The sequence below is a fragment of the Thamnophis elegans genome, chromosome 4 (assembly GCF_009769535.1).
Source record: "Thamnophis elegans isolate rThaEle1 chromosome 4, rThaEle1.pri, whole genome shotgun sequence".
Classification (NCBI taxonomy): Eukaryota; Metazoa; Chordata; class Lepidosauria; order Squamata; family Colubridae; genus Thamnophis; species Thamnophis elegans.
In genome coordinates, this window is record NC_045544.1 from 111,503,278 (window position 1) to 111,520,201 (window position 16,924).

The 16,924-nt window shown below is 35.5% G+C and overlaps 1 protein-coding gene across 4 annotated transcripts in view; it reads right to left on the minus strand.

Annotated features, from left to right (window-relative positions):
• MSRA (methionine sulfoxide reductase A) overlaps nt 1-16,924 on the minus strand; it is a 168,931-nt gene that overhangs the window by 86,821 nt on the left and 65,186 nt on the right. For all 4 annotated transcript variants that reach the window (XM_032215912.1, XM_032215910.1, XM_032215911.1 and 1 more), the window contains exon 3: nt 14,941-15,060. In XM_032215912.1, the coding sequence (XP_032071803.1) occupies nt 14,941-15,060 (120 nt within the window). The remainder of the gene's footprint in view (nt 1-14,940; nt 15,061-16,924) is intronic.

The following is a 16,924-nucleotide window of genomic DNA, read 5'->3' on the forward strand; positions in this document are numbered from 1 at the left end:
TTTGTTCTATCTCTGTCCTTACTTTTTAGAGAGTGGATGGGTTCATTTTTGAAAGGAAAATTGATAAATTACATCTAGGATATAAATCTAGATTAACACGTTTTGCTGGTTTCTTCTAAAGCAGGAGTGTCAAACTCAAGGCCTGGGGGTACTTAGATCTGGCCCAAGGGGCCACCATGGAAAGAGTGAAGGACCGGCCCATGGTGCTTCTGCCAGAAAAAATGGAGCTCAGAAGGGCCGCACAAGGCACTTGCGAGCTCCATTTTCACTGACAGAGGGTTGCAGGAGGCAGCTGAAAACGGAGCTCAGATGCCCATTTTCACGGGCAGATCACTTGGGCCACCACAGGCACCCCCCAACACAAATGATGTCATGCTGGCCATGCCCACCCTGGCCACACCCACTCTGGCCCTTCAAAATCAAACACAACTCCTATGTGCCCTCAATGAAATCGAGTTTGACATCTGAGTTTCTAACGTAATAATAAATAAACAGAAAAGCATTCTGCCAAATTTTCTCAGCACGTTGCTTTTTCAGGAGGCAACTGGACTTTCTTGTTTTTTCTTTTGAAGATGTTTCGCTTCTCATCCAAGAAGCTTCTTCAGCTCTGACAGGATAGTGGGGAAGAGAGCTGAAGAAGCTTCTTGGATGAGAAGCAAAACGCCTTCAGAAGAAAAAAACAATAAAGTCCAGTTGCCTCCTGAAAAAGTACCTTTGGGACAACCATGACCTGGATGACTGAGAATCTCTATAGACTTTTCTCAGCACAATTTTCTCTATTTCTGAAAATGGCATATAAAGAGTCAGCAGGGACAAGTGTCTGAAGGTTGCCCATCCCTGCCAGTTTACTGCAGGGGAGTTAAGCTGGAGAAAATTGGTACAACGTTTAATAAGAATCATATATCATATTTTGTGGGCAGAAACCACATTATTAGTTTAATATTTGTTCTTATTATCAAAGTGCTTCCCATTTTAACAGCTTTGTATAAAACTCATATTATTTCAGCAAAGTTTCTTATAACCTCTATTGCTTTTTGCTTTTAGCTTGGCCTCACTGTTCTCAACTGTATCATCTCTGATTAAAGAAGTAGGCTACGAAAACAAATGTACTTTTATTTATAATATTGTAATGTCATAAATAAAAAATAGCATTGTTATGTTACTTCTGAAGGAATAACATTGATATAAAGTAATACAGGTTTCCTTGCCCGAATTCATTGGTAATGAGAGAGAGAGAGGAAAATGGTATTTAGAGGATGCATTAAACAGAGGATTGTAGCAACATCCAAGAACATAGGTAAGCCTTTGGCTGTACAAACAACACAAGCCTTTGGCAGGGAAATTATTTTTTAGCACTAGGTTTGGCCATGACAAATGTTCGTTCCAAAGGGCCGGAGCTGCCACAGAGAAGGCCCTCCCCCGGATAGTAGCCAGATGGCATTGGCTGGCAGACGGAACCCGGAGGAGGCCGACCCTGTGTGATCTAATGGGTCTTTGGGAGGTAATTGGCAGCAGGCGGTCTCTCAAGTACCCAGGTACAAACAAACAAAGGAGCTCAAACTACAAGATTGGCTGAAAAATTGTCCAAGTCTTTTAACAACAGAACAAATAGTTGTGGAAAACCTAAGGCTAATTTCCAGCTCAGTTTAGAGCATAACTAATAGGACGTAAACATAAAAATGCTACTATGAAATGCAGCATATAATAAATGCCAAATGTATCCTTCAACATAAAATGTAATGATGATAGATTCCTGGATGGGAGATAAAAGGTACTATGCTATAGTGATTTTGGATGTAAGAGAACGATTTATTAATACAAACTACCTTCTACTGGGCTAGATTGCTTTTTTTTTAATCCATGTGAAAATGTCTCTTCTAATCAGCCACAAAATAAGGGATAATTCTATTAGCTAGAATTGTTTGCAATGCTAAGTAATTTTTGTTTTCTGGTTTTAAAATAAGTACAAATTAATCCCTTATTTTCATTGACTTAAGAACTATTTATTTATTTCAGTTTATATGACCATCCATCTAAAATTCATGACTTATTTATTTAACACATTTACATTACCACTCATTCTCTAACCAACTTGAGCAACTCCCAATCAAAAGTTAAAATTAGAAATAAAATCATATTAAAAATATAAAACTAAACAGATTAAAATATTAAAACTTTGGAGGGCCGAAAGCAATTAAAAACTAAAAATTAAGAACTATATAGAAACTTAAAACAATATTTTAAAAAATACACATACACAATTAACAGCTAAGGTTAAAAAAATCCACCAACAGCAAATTAACACAACCACTGCCTGAGCTCACCATGCATCTTGATCCTCAAGCCCAGTGACAAATTCATGTCTTTAAGTCTTGCAAAAAGAGCCAGCAGAGTTAGGGCCAATCTAGTCCCTGATTGAGATGATGGTCCAAAGAGTGGGCAGCAAGATTGAAAAGGCTCTACACCCAGAAAATTAACAATTATAAGTTCTAAAAGGGTATATTACTTCTACTGCAAAGTAAAACTGAAATATACTAGAACTGTTAAAAAATACTAAACTTTCTGTCTTTCTCCTTAAATATAAGCAGAAGTAAAATCAAGATGATGATGATAATGAAATCTAGATAATTCTTCCTCATGGAATAATGTACAGTAGTAGCTATGGAACAGTTTTTCAACATGCAAAATAACCCTAACAATATAAAGCGAGTACTGAGATGTTTCATCTTAAATGGTTTCCTGATATAATACAATAGGACTTTGTGCATATGAAGATGGCATGGTTTATCAATGTTTTATGTTTTGTAATTAATCCATTTTCAATTCATTCCTGCTATGGCAGGGTTGTTTGTTCAAATAATATGTATTTGAAATGAATCATATATAAATATTTATTTCTCTGATGTGACAATACACAAAATTTGTTATATGTGTGTTATAATGCAGGATAAGCTCCCCTTGGTCAAATTTTAAACACACAAAAATATAAAACCCTGATCGGTGAATCCATAGTGTCATCATCTAAGCAGATTCTCAATTGCATTAACTCTCAGTTCACACAGATTCTCAGTGTGCATCTTTGCGATAAACATAGGCTCATCCAGTCATGGGATTCAAATTTTTTTACTACTGATTCTGTGGGTGTGGCTTGGTAGGCGTAATATGGCTTGGTGGGCGTGGTTTGGTGGGCATAGCAGGGGAAGGATACTGTTAAATCGCCATTCCCTCCCCACTCCAGGGAACTGTTACTGCCAAATCCCCATTTCCTCCCAATCATCTGGGACTCGGGAGGCAGAGAATAGATGGGGGCGGGGCAGTCAGAGATGGTATTTACCGGTTCTCCGAACTACTCAAAATTTCCACTACCGGTTCTCCAGAACTGGTCAGAACCTGCTGAATACCACTTCTGGGCTCATCCAATCCAACCTTCCATGGCCAACTTGGGAATGCTCACAAACCTGAAACAAGAGCAGTATCTTCTTTCCATTGTTACTTCCCAACAACATTATTACAACACATTGTGTATGAATTGGAATTTCAAATTTTTATCAGTTTTAGTGGCCACTGATAATATTATCTTCCTTGAACAGGATTTTATCCTCCTTTCAATTTTTTGTCAATCATTCAAATTTAATGCCATTATCCCAACAGCTGGTAGTAAATTCTAGTATATGCAATAGATATGAAAGTATTTCATTTTATTAGGAATTAGGAGGAATCCTGAATTCCTCTGAATGTAGTTTCAGTGGATGGTCTCTTGTTCATTACATTATCTTGTTCTTGTTCTTGTACATTAGGAAAGAGTTAGAAAAATATACCTGTCTCAATGCTATTTATGATTTCATACATACCATATCTTCTTTATCCTTTGGTTTGAAGCAAAAAAAAAAACCCAAAGCAGTTGCTTTCCTTCATAAAGGAATTCCTCCACTTCCCTAATATTATTATTTTTTCACTCTTCACAGCACTGCAATAATCATTAAGATGTAGTGACTAGAACTACACATAATCTAACATATGTGCCTCTCACACGTATTTAATGGCACTATTATAGTAACAATCTCATTTTCAATTCTCTTCCTAATTATTGTGGTCATGGAATTTGCCTTGTTTATTTGTTTCTTTATTCAATTTTTACAGCAGCTGTATGCTGGATTGATTAGTTAGTTGGTCCATTTATATACTCATATCCCAGCCAATATTTAAAGGCCAGGTTAGGGACAGGCCGTCATAGAGAAAAACTATGTGATTGCGAAGAGTCAACATAGTACATTATCAATGGCACATTATCAACACATCAGAAAATCCATATCCAGTTACTTTTTATTTTTATATCATAATTTACTTATTTTATAAGATTATAGAGCAGAAAGTATCTGACTAAATTTAGAAGAGACTTGCTGGAATTTCTCCTCCCAATAATTTAGGTGGTAATTCCCTCCTAAATTAGCACTCTTGGTTTTTCTCTTAGGTTTTTTTTTTCCAGCTTAGTTCTGGCCTTCCAGTTCGTGTTTGAGCTCCTGTTGAAAATATATCTTTAACTTCACACCTATAATATATAATACCCTTAGTTTAAATAATACAAAGATTTTTTTTCAATTTGCCAGTGGTTGCTTCTATGCTAAATATCAGAAAGCATCCCAAAGTAGAGAAAAACTTTCCCAGTAATGTAACTTCCACACAAAGCAAATAATTATATCAACATAGCCATGCATACATATCAGTTTTATTTCATGTGCAGATAACATGCAAACCTATCAAACATGTTACTATAGATCATTACAAAAATTTTGGCCGAAGATCTGTTTGTGATTAGTCAATATCTCTTGAAGTTAAACACTTTAAGCTTTTGGCATCTGGATATGGCTATTCTACCATATTCCAGTTTAATTCCTTCTTCTATCTTCCACTGTCAATGATTGATCAGGATTTTGTGATGGCAGAATATACTTAATCCTAATTACCTGTTTGGAGGCTTCCTTTTTCTTTCTTTCTTTATTAAATTTATATGCTCCTGATCTCACACTCCAAAAAGACTTTGGTTGCCTTCCCCCTTATAAATTATATAAATTACTTATAATTATTTTTTTCAAAATGTGCCTGTACTTTTCAAGCCCTTATCCTGTTGCAGATATATCATGCATGTTTGGGTATATAAGGATCATCAATCAGAAAATGGATGTGTATTAGCTCATAGTATAACAACTTCAAAGTTATCATAAATCAAAGCACTCATTAATATGTACAAAGATAAAATGTAGTCCTAATACTTGCGGCAGGATTTCCTGCTCACTGAGGACTAGAATCTTACCAAGAATATAAATGAAAAATGGTATCTTATATCTTTTCCCCCTTGAAGATTGCTAATCACTAGCCAATGATCAAACAGCAGCTTCTGTATTTCTGTTGGGACTCAACCCAAATTTAAACTCCCAAGTTTAACAGATAAAATACTGTATACATCAATCATTAAGCCTTTAAATAAATCTTTTCAGGGTTTTTTGTGGTAAACCTTTTAGAAGTCATTAATTCCCATCCCTTTTTTAATGAATTGCTATGCTCATATTTATCTTCAGGAATTCACATAAAATAAATTATTACTGATGATTAATTATGCTGTAAGGGACCAATAAGACTAAGTTAGTTTTGAGTCATACAGGGAATTAATTAAATCTGGCTTTGGTAAACAGTTTGCTATTTACCTGCCCCTTTTCTAGAATAGAAGATTGCTTCCCACACCCTGCTATAATCTTACCTTTTTGTGAATACAAGGCAGAAAGAGAACAATGGCAGAGGGATCCTCAACGGTGATTGCTTGTCACTTTGGAATTCCTTATTCACTATATTTTCACATTCACAGTTTAGAAAGGTTCCAAACTAGAAACATTGCTAGGTATGAATTTAATTCACACAAAAACTGCCTTCATCCATATTAATTTTCTCTCTTGCGATCGAGGCCACTCGTGATTGGGGGAGAAAAGGAAATTAAATGCTCATGGGGAAACAGCTGCTCTTATTTTTGAAGTGCAAAGTCTACAGTGGTAAAGGAAAAAGAATTGGAGAAAGGTCTGCTTCTGCATCTGTTCATCAAAAGGATGGGTTTTGTTATTGTTTTGTTTAAAACAAGACAGCAAAAACTGCTGTGAACCAAATCTTTGCGACTCAGGCAACCAATCATGCAGGATGTATGAGCTAATTGACAATCAAGGGGTGGCACCACTCATCACTGCAGTGGTGATGAGAAGTATGATATGTTGGTCCCTTGCCAAAGGGATTTTTTAGGACAGGAAACTTTTCCTATATGTTCATTTGGTCAGTAATAATGATTCTTGCAAATTTATTTACAATAATTCTTGCAAAAAAATCAAGATGTTTACTATGGGGCTACCTGAATGTATTATATTATGCACATATTGTACTATTTTGCACAGAGCAAAAGGAGTAAGCTGTGAAAGAGATTATGGTAGCTTTTACAAACAGAGTGATGCACACTGCCTCCAAATGTGATTGTGTGAGGATCATAAGACTACAGTCCCTCTTATAGTCTCTTTAAAACTTCAGCAGAATTCAGACAAAGAAAAGTTTCAGAAAGGAGCAATAAAGATAATCAGGAATCAGAAATTAAATCCTATGGGGGAGGGAGATCGAAGGAACATTGTAATAAGCATCATCATGTTTGTCATTTGGATTTACAGTATACCGTATTCACATGAAAGTGCCTTCCTTCTTTTTACTTCAGAACAGCAACCTTATATTGGGTTGAGAGATATTAATGGGCAAAAATGTACTCAGGGAATATCTATGGCAGAGTGGAGACCAGTTTGGTGGCACAGTTAAAACTAGAAATCGAGAGACTGGGAATTCTAGTTTTGCCTACACAAAGCCACTTGGGTAATCATGGACTAGCCACTTTCTCTCAGCCTTAGGAAGGAGGCAATGGCCAACCAATTCTGAAAAATCTTGCCAAGAAAAGTACAGAGACTTGTCAAGGCAACCTCTGAGAATCAGTCATGACTGGATGGGGGGAGACGGGACACAGATAAAAACCTGGGTTTCCTCATAGTAGCTCATCAGTGTAATTACTATATCCCTGTGATGGCAAACCTACGGCATGCATGCCACAGATGGCAAGCAGAGCCCTCTCTGCGGGCATGCCAGCCATTGCCCCAGTTCCACCACGCATGCGCACATGCCTCCCACTGGCCAGCTGGTCTTTGGATTTCTGCCATGCATGCATGGGGGCAGGGCACATGTGGCACACACATGTGTACATGTGCAGGGGGCTCTCGCATTGCATTTTTGGATTGTGCGCATGCGGGCATCCACACTTTGGGCACTCGACACCAAAAAGTTAGCCATCATTGCTATATTCCATTAGCTCTCAGAGTATAACTTTGAAAAGATAACACTGAATGTGAAGAATTGAATAGTACTCTTCGAATATAATGAAATGCAAAGTTAGAGAGGAACTTTGTCCATTGTTCTGAAGTTCAGGACATAAAATGTGGCATTCGATTTATAGAAAAGCAAATTCCAGTTGAATGTGAACATTCATTTAGAAGATAGCAGTTTAGACCCAATGGCCTAAGTATCCCTTTCTAACTCCATATGAAATATGTTTGGAATACAGGTAAGACAATATAAAAGGCAGCATCTGGTCCAATTTAAATCATTATACAGTCGGAAGAATAGCTACTTCTTTAAGAGGAAAGAAAACAGAAGGGTTGCAGGATGCAAACAAGACTGCAGAACCTGAGACAAAAGCAAAAAAGTTACAATAATTAATAGGCAATCCATTGCCCTGTGAGCATATCTCCACAGTTCAATGAATTGGGAATGATTAATTTACTGAGATCTATTGAATGAGTACTCTCCACACTTAAGGATCATCCTTAAAAATCTAACAGCTGCTGCCATGAAATACATTCATATAAGCATTAGTTAGGTTACCAACTAAAATGGATTTATCAAAAAGAGACTGTTATAAATACAATGATTATCCTTGCTTATTGTGCACACTTACAGATAATACTCACTTTGAAGTTCTAGAATAAAAGAAATAGCCAGATTTCCAGATTTATTAAAATTTCAACTTCAGGAATTATCTAGGCAGCGTGGCACTTACTGAAAAGTCATGATACAATGCATTCTGTTCAGTTCAGAAGGTTCAGCTGTATATACTTTATGGAAATGTGATATTAGAACAGAATCATTGGAAGGCTTTTCAGCCACAATTAACATTTGATACTTCTTTGGAAAGGGAAGACAATTAATTTCTTATTTTGCCATTTCAGTGAGCAAATACTGTCTTAACTGGGAAATCCAATACAAAGAAATAAAATTTATAAGAAAGATTTTTCTTTTTTTGTTTTCTTTTGGGAGACATTGTAATGAAATGAGTGGCAAACAAAATAAATAAACAAACAAATAGCTTGTTGGCTGATGCTTTATTCTGTACTATTAGCAGTACTACTAGTAGTACTATTCTGTACTACTTGCATAAGCCAGAGAAACATGAGTAGATGTTCCAAAAATGCCAATATCTGACCAGACTTGGCAATGGTTGCCGAATAATATGTCCTTTCCCCACCATATAACATCTTGAATAAGATAGTGTTTTCCATGGCAATTAATACATTTGAGCCAGAGCTCAACTGGTCTTATCTTCCTGAAGATGAGTTCTGTCTTGCTGAACTTCTGTCAGCCTGCTTATGCCATACATAAATATTGCAAATAATGCTGGCATATTAAGGTTTTTTTAATTATGTTTCATGAAAGAAAAGAAGATGTGAAAGAACAGGTTTACTTATCATATCCTAAATGTATGCATTATGTTTAGGAACTTATGATTTTTTCAACATATACACAGAAAAAGACCTTTGAAACCTCAAGAAATTACACATAAGAGTTTATCTTTCTTATTTGCTTTAGTTCATGTAACCAGGATAAATACAAAATACACTGTGAAGTCTCCCTAATTTGAAAATAAGTGAAAATCATTATCTTAAAGTAAAAAAAGATGTGTTCAGCCATATGGAGGTTTTGTTCTTTGGGAATAGTGGCATATAAATGGTGGATATAATATTACACACAGTAATTACTGGAACATCATGATTTCAGGGAAGTAGGATGTGTCCTATAAACATCATTATTGTTATTATTATTGCTCCTTTCTGATGGGTCATTAAAGGAATCTGAACTTTGACTCTGAGATAGGAGAGGATGAGGGAGAAAACAAAGTATTAATTTAACCAAATTAAACAAAACACTACAAATAATGAGAAAGATGTAAGCAATCTATATCAACTGTGGCCCTTTGTAAATTTGCATTTAATAGCAGTTTTGATCATTCAAGATGCTCAGCACTGGTCATTTCTTCTTTCAGTACTAAGATTCAGGATATACCATTACATTTGGCTACTGGACTATACCTATTCTTTTAATTCATCTCCATGGCAAATATGCATCTTTGTTAAAATGTTTGATCCATTGCCATGTTCAACGGGAAATTAAAAAAAACAAATAACAATATACAGATTGAAGTGGCTAGGCAAACAAAATAATTAGCAGCCTAAAATTCAATTAATAAATAAAGCATATCATTTACTCAGAGTGCAGCATCAGAATTTTAGTCCTGGTATCATCATCTAGAACAGTGTTTCTTCTCAACCTTGGCAGCTTGAGGATATGTGGACTTCAATTCGCAGAATTCCCCAACCAGCAATATTGGCTGAGGAATTCTGGGTGTTGAAGTCCACACATCTTCAAGCTGTCAAGGTTGAGAAACACTGATCTAGAACAATATGGTTGCTAAGGAACTTACAAATTGCCAAAAGTTTAGAGCAATAGTAACAGAAAATAGCAGCATAAATCTCTGGGTGGTTTGCATTATATCCACAAATGTTTCTTTTACAATCCAAATAGATTCTTGAAAAAGTGTACTTCTGGGAACCAAGGACAAATACTCAGGCTGAACATCAGTTCAGAAGGATCTTAAGCATGATATATACCTTCCTTTTCTACTTGAGTTTGATCTATCTAATGTAAAAATAACCTCCCCCTTTAAGCCTGATAACTAATGCTAATGATTAGGGGTTCAAAACTGTCCTATGAGAATGAAACCTTAGAACATATTTATTCTCCTATGCCTACAGTACATATTGTAGAGCAATGACAGAAACAATTAAGCAAGTTGTCTTTCAAAGCATCTATCCTCTTATTAATAGAGGGAGTAAAACTATTCTCCAAAGCACCCGAGGGTAGGAGAGAAGCAACTAATCAAGGAGACAAGCAACTTAGAACTAAGGAGAAATTTCCTGACAGTTAGAACAATTAATCAATAGAACAACTTTCCTCCAGAAGTTGTGAATGCTCCAACAGTTTTTAAGAAGATGTTGGATAACCATTTGTCTGAAGTGGTGTAGGGTTTCCTGCCTAAGCAAGGGGTTGGACTAGAAGACCTCCAAGGTCCCTTCCAACTCTGTTATTCTATTCTATTCTGTTCTGTTCTATTCTATTCTATTCTATTAGTTAAAAAGAATATTTCCAAGGAATCAAAAGAATATTTCCAAAGAATCAGTGTTCAGGATAGAAACTATTAGCAGTGAATGCTTTCTTTATCCAGCCATTTCCTTTCTTTACAACAATAACATAATGGAAATTGAGAACTGCTATCATTCTATACTGTGCCACCTAAGATTCTTTCAAAGCATACAGATTACTTTGACAAACTGACCTGTCTCTCTTTCAGCCCATGTGAACTAAGTCAACCATAGGCAAGTGACCAAATGATATAGCCAAACAAGCAGAAGATTTTGGAACGAGCAAGGTTGCACTCTATAGAGTGTATTAAAATGCTTGTATCCTGTTCTTTTCAGAAAAGCTAGTCACAAATCTAACAGAAATCCATTTCCTTCACAATGAAAAAGTATGCTTCAATAAAAAAAAATGTATGCCCAACTGTTATATTGCTGAAAGATTTGAGGCCTGTAATCCTCACAGGTTGTTCTCACATCCAATAGGCATCATTAGTAGTGACAGAAAACAGGGATAATGTTTATATTTTATTATGCAGCTAAAGCATCTTAAAAATCTAGGCACATATGTCAAGGTGAAATAATATCTGTTATATTAATAGGACAGTTATATTTCTTCCCCTTCTAGCTACATCTACATTTGATAGTTGGATATTTTAGTGCCAAAAATTACTACATACAAATGAATGAAAGTAGAAGAAATGTTATGAACCTCACTTTTTCTGAAGTATGTTCAGAAAGACATAATTAACAAAAGATTGCTAAGTATTTTGTTTAGAAAAAAGACAGTGATATGGAATCATAGAATCATGGGACTATTAATTCCAATCCCCTACCAAGTGTAGAACTTCATAGAAGTTTTAATGTATTTTCCTATCATTTTATTGCTCTTTGTTGCTGAATGCTGAATAAAATAGAACTCGGAATATATATTTTTAATAAATGAACAACAATCAACAAACTCGCATGAAATTATAATATAATAGTAAGGAATCACTTTTCAGTTGTCTCAAAATCCTACAATTGAAAGAAACTTTTTAAAAAAGCAAATTCTGAAATCAGCGTAATTTCTTTAACAAAACTGTAGGTATCTTGGCAACAAATCTAAAAACAGACATTTAAATTGCCATTAATTTTACAATACAATACAATAGCAGAGTTGGAAGGAACCTTGGAGGTCTTCTTGTCCAACATCCTGCCTAGGCAGGAAACCCTATACCATTTCAGACAGATGGCTATCCAACATCTTCTTAAAGACTTCCAGTGTTGGGGCTTTCACAACTTCTGGGGGCAAGCTGTTTCACTGATTAATTGCTCTAATTGTCAGGAAATACCTCCTCAGTTCTAAGTTGCTTCTCTCCTTGATTAGTTTCCACCCATAGCTTCTTGTTCTACCCTCAGGTGCTTTGGAGAATAGTTTGTCTCCCTGTTTTTTGTGGCAACCCCTGAGATATTGGAACACTGCTATCATGTCTCCCCTAGTCCTTCTTTTCATTAAACTAGACATACCCAGTTCCTACAACCGTTCTTCATATGTTTTAGCCTCCAGTCCCCTAATCATCTTTGTTGCTCTTCTCTGCACTCTTTCTAGTGTCTCCACATCTTTTTTACATCATGGCGACCAAAACGGAATGCAGTGTTTCAAAGATCATTCACACATATTAAAAAACAAAGTGACAGCTGCTGAGGAAAAAAAACATTACAGAGTGCTCAAATACAAAGTAAATGAATTTTAGGGTACCATATCTAAATAAGAAATAATGTTCAAAACTCATGTTCCTCCATATAATTATATTCTGAAAGGCTACCCAAAATTTCAGATAATTACTTGGTTACATATTTTGAATCAGAAATATAATGTAAAAATATTTTGATCTCAAGCAAACTAATGGGATGAAGACAGAAGCTAACAGCTACCACAAAGCAGCTGTTGAATCAACAAGTTTTTCTTTCTGTCAGGCCTCAGTTCCACTATATATGTGCCTATCTGAAATCACTTTTGAATATATTGACAAATAAAAAGTTGTTCTGAACATCTGTAAGCAAACTATAAAGAGATTTTTCATAATGAATGAACATCATGAATTTTATATAATATTAGCCAAAAAAATGTGCATTTGTCTATTGAGTCAAAGGCACTGGAAATAGCCCAAAACATTTATCCATTACAAATATCTTTTCAAACATCCATCTGTAAGACAATTTACAGAGATATAAAAATAATTTTCTATCGGGGTACTTATCTTCACAAGTCAGAGCAATTTGATTACAGTTTTAGCTCAGAGCAAAATGGTTTGTATTTTTGCTAACATAAAAGGTGATAATCATTCTTAAAAGCATAATACATAATTCACAAAGGTTTGCTTCTACATTCTGCTCCTAAAATACTATAATCCATAAGAAGTCAAGTAATCTGTGAAAGAGTTCAAATTGCTGTGCATGTAATTTGATGCACAACGAATCTCAAGAGAGTTTTGCAGTGTTTGGTAATAAAATATCTCATCATGAGATAAGGCACATTCTACAATACCAAATGGCTATGTTTGCATGAGCTGCAGGATTATATTATGAGGTCCCTTGCTACTTTGTGGTCAGGAGCAAGCTGAATTGGACAAGTTTCTAAACATTCCACAGACTTCTAAAATCCAGTTTTTACATCACACTACTACATTAATGCAAATACTGTTGATGTAACTGATTACAATACCCACAAAGATAGGATCTGCACAAAGCATTGCATTTGGGTACACAATATTGCATCATCATCAAAGAATCCACAAAGAAATCATATTCTGACTATAATGTGGATATTACCATCAGTTTTATTTTCATCCAAGGAAGTGAACTTAGAAGGCTGTTAAAAGAGCAAAAAGAGCTGTCATAAAGGAATATAAAATTCCTTTGTTCTTAATTGTACAGAAACTTGCTTAGCCAAAATGAAGAATACAAGCAGAAAACAGCAAATCTAGATCATAGTCTTATTTTTGCTTTCAAGGAAACAGGAAAAAAACAAGGGCTGCAGCTTCGCCCACCAGGTGAAGGAATGTATTATCATTTAAGATCCTGATTATTGTTAGGAAACAATATTTAGATAACTACTTGCAAGAGAAAATAGCTTTCTTCAGTGATGGCATGGGGGTAGGGAAAGCAATCGCTTCAAAGGGACAATAGATTTACTTAAAACGGGTGTAAAATCAAAGGAATCTTAAAGGGAAAAAATCTATTTCAATGGGTACAAGATGAATTCATTTCAAAGGGGAAATAACAACATTGTTTCAGAAGTGGGTTTCAAATCCCAGGGCTACCGGGTTTGCTTGTGCTCGTGCTCGCGTGCACGCATATACGCAATGTGTCTGTGCATGTGCAGAAGCGTCGCCACTACCGGTTTGGCAGATCCGGGCCAAACCGAGAACAACTCACTTCTGCACTGTTTCTAGGACCACAAATCAAACAAGTTTCCCACACATGTGGTCGTAATACTTTTGTTTCTTTGAAACTAATGGCTATTTTGGGGTCAGAATATATAGGAGAGCCTATGAAATGATTATCCTGATGGTTGTTTGTGATTTTCATCCCAGATGCTAATTATATATTTATTTTTATGTTGCTGATATGATGTCTTTTTAACTGTTTGCTGTTAGGCAGTCATAATGTTGATGTTAGGAGGCCATATAAATTGAAACAAATAAATGAGACAGCCCAATTCAATTTAAAAAGTAAGTTTTTAAATGGAATGGATGAAAGTTTGTGTTTGGTTTATTTTTACAAATTTATTTAGGTATTTAAGTTGTCCATTTAAAAATATTTTGCACACACAATATTTCTTTCCTTTTTTCTTTCCTTCATTCTGTTCTGGAAAAATATGCTAGATGAACAAATTCTACTTTATTGTAAGGTTGCATTACAAGTCTGTTGGCACAAATATGCCAACACCATTTTTATCTGCTTGATCCATTAGGGTGGGTCCTTCCCACTTTTTTTTCTTGAAAGTTGATTAAGCCACTGAGGGCTCCTGCCTCTCTCATCCAATTGGTCCCTAGACAGCATCACTTCCCCTCTTTCTCCAAAGACATCCGCACAATCAATTACAAGGACTGAATGCTTAATATGTATAATCCTGCTACACCTGATATTTTAAATAATGTAGTTTGCATAGGGAAGAAGGATACTGATTCAGACAACCATATTGACCTTTAGGACTGTCAAAGTTTTACAGAGAAGGAAGCATGCAGCACAAATAAATAGGGATAAAACAATTTCATAAATTTATATGCTAATAACTTCATCTGTACAGATTTCTCTTAACCTCTTGCATGTTATTTTCTTTCTTGACTTCCTGAAGATTTATTTCTTCTATTAATTTTGTCAGTAAGAGATATTTAATCCATCAAAATATGAACCTTACCTGAACAGACTTCTTCATATGTGGGATTTGGGGTATATCCTCCTGCATAGCCTACTTGAGTAGAGTAGACTCCTTTCTGCTTCCAGAATATCTTCTCTGCCCCCCAGAAACAGCCCATCCCTGCAATAAGTGTAAACAATTATACTACTAATGAAGCTGAGTTGCCTAAATTATATATAGAATAAAATATAATTCTTTACTGACCAAGTGTGATTGTATACACAAGGAATTTGTCTCCCGTGCATAAACTCTGTGTACATGTGTAAGCAACAAGTGATAAATCATGATCATAATCATAAAATATAATCATATATCTTAAGATACAACACTCAGTGATAGTCATAGGGTACTAAAAACAGCAATCAACATAATTCATAAGATACAAAAAACAAGTTATATATCAAAAATATAAATGATGTAATAATGTATTAATTCTTAATAGCATACGGTGATACTTTTCATTTTGTCTCACTAGAGATTTTTATATCGGTTTAAAACATTTATGACAATTTAACTATAGACCCCTGTTTTAGGGAAACAGTGATATTTGGATTTTCTTTTCAATTAAATTAAACTGGTACTAGTATGGAATTTCAAAGATTTCAATAAAAAGTAATATCCTGACCTGCATGATGCAGATGAAAATGTCCTTTGAACATCAAGTAATTCATGGCAAAACTCTTTTTCTCAAGAAGCATCCATATATTCAGTAAAATGTCTTTTCCTTTTTTTATATAGCCTGACAAACTCACGCTTTCCTTTGTAATTCACAAAAGCTCATGCTCTTAAGTAATTTTAGTGTTTAACACAAATAACTTAGGTTGGTTAAAGACATGACAGTTAAACAACATGTAAAAATTGACCAGCATTAACCTAGGCGTTTGTACCTTAGGGTATTATAAAAATTGGTTAGCTTACTATCTAACATACTGAAATGAAATGAAATAAGTTTATTCCATTATCACGGTGGTAATTTGACAACTCTATACTTAAATTTGATTTCTGGATTAAAATACGAAGCTAACTGAATAGGAAAAATTTAAAATGCTTTTCATAAAGTCAAATATTAAAAGTGCTGATACTCCCTAATTTTAGATGCTGCACTTTATCAAAAATTGCTTACAAAATACATAATCTTTAGTGAAAAGACCACATCCATACAACACCTTTAGGGTAGGTTAAAAGGCAATCAGACATATTTTTACAGCATAATTTTCTTTTAGTTGATTAGCAAACTGTCAAAACACAGTAATCTGTATTAATGGCAAACATTCATTTAATGTTCTGCTTCCTGGCATCTGCAATCTTTAGAGGTGGCAGAACAATAATTAACTAAATTAGAGCTCATGCAGGAAGGAGGTGGGAAAAGCCCTCTCAGCCTAGTCAATTCATGTATGCAAATAATATATAAAGTGCATACAAAAATGAAGTATTTATTCACTGACATGGTATATGTTGGAAAATAGCCTCCTTATAAATGATCTTGTAGCCTCAGAAATCATTCTATGAAATTGAAATCTCCCAAATAGTACTAAATTGACAGCAAGCAGAGATAAGAGCCTTTCTGAATCCATACTGCATTGACAGATAACTGTTTCCCTCTGAATATAAGACTGGGTCTTATTTTCTTTTGGGTCCCAAAATAAGCATTAGGATTTATTGGGGGGGGGGTCCTTATTCTTTTTCCTATGTACGGGAGGCCCATTTCTTCTGTTTGCTCATGGGGGGCAGGAGGCCACCACCGCAAGGCAGGAGGGGTGGAGCTGCCCCACATGCCCCATACCAGTTTACCCTCAGGGCCCCTGCAGCCAGCCCACCCACGGCCTGACACCTGCCTCACCTAGAGGCCATGGTACCAACATACTGCTCAACTTCTGCTCCATTCTGGCCACAAGCAAGCAGAAGAGGTGGGCCGGCGGCCATGTGGGCTTCTCCGGCACATGATTAGCAATAGCAATAGCAATAGCAGTTAGACTTATATACC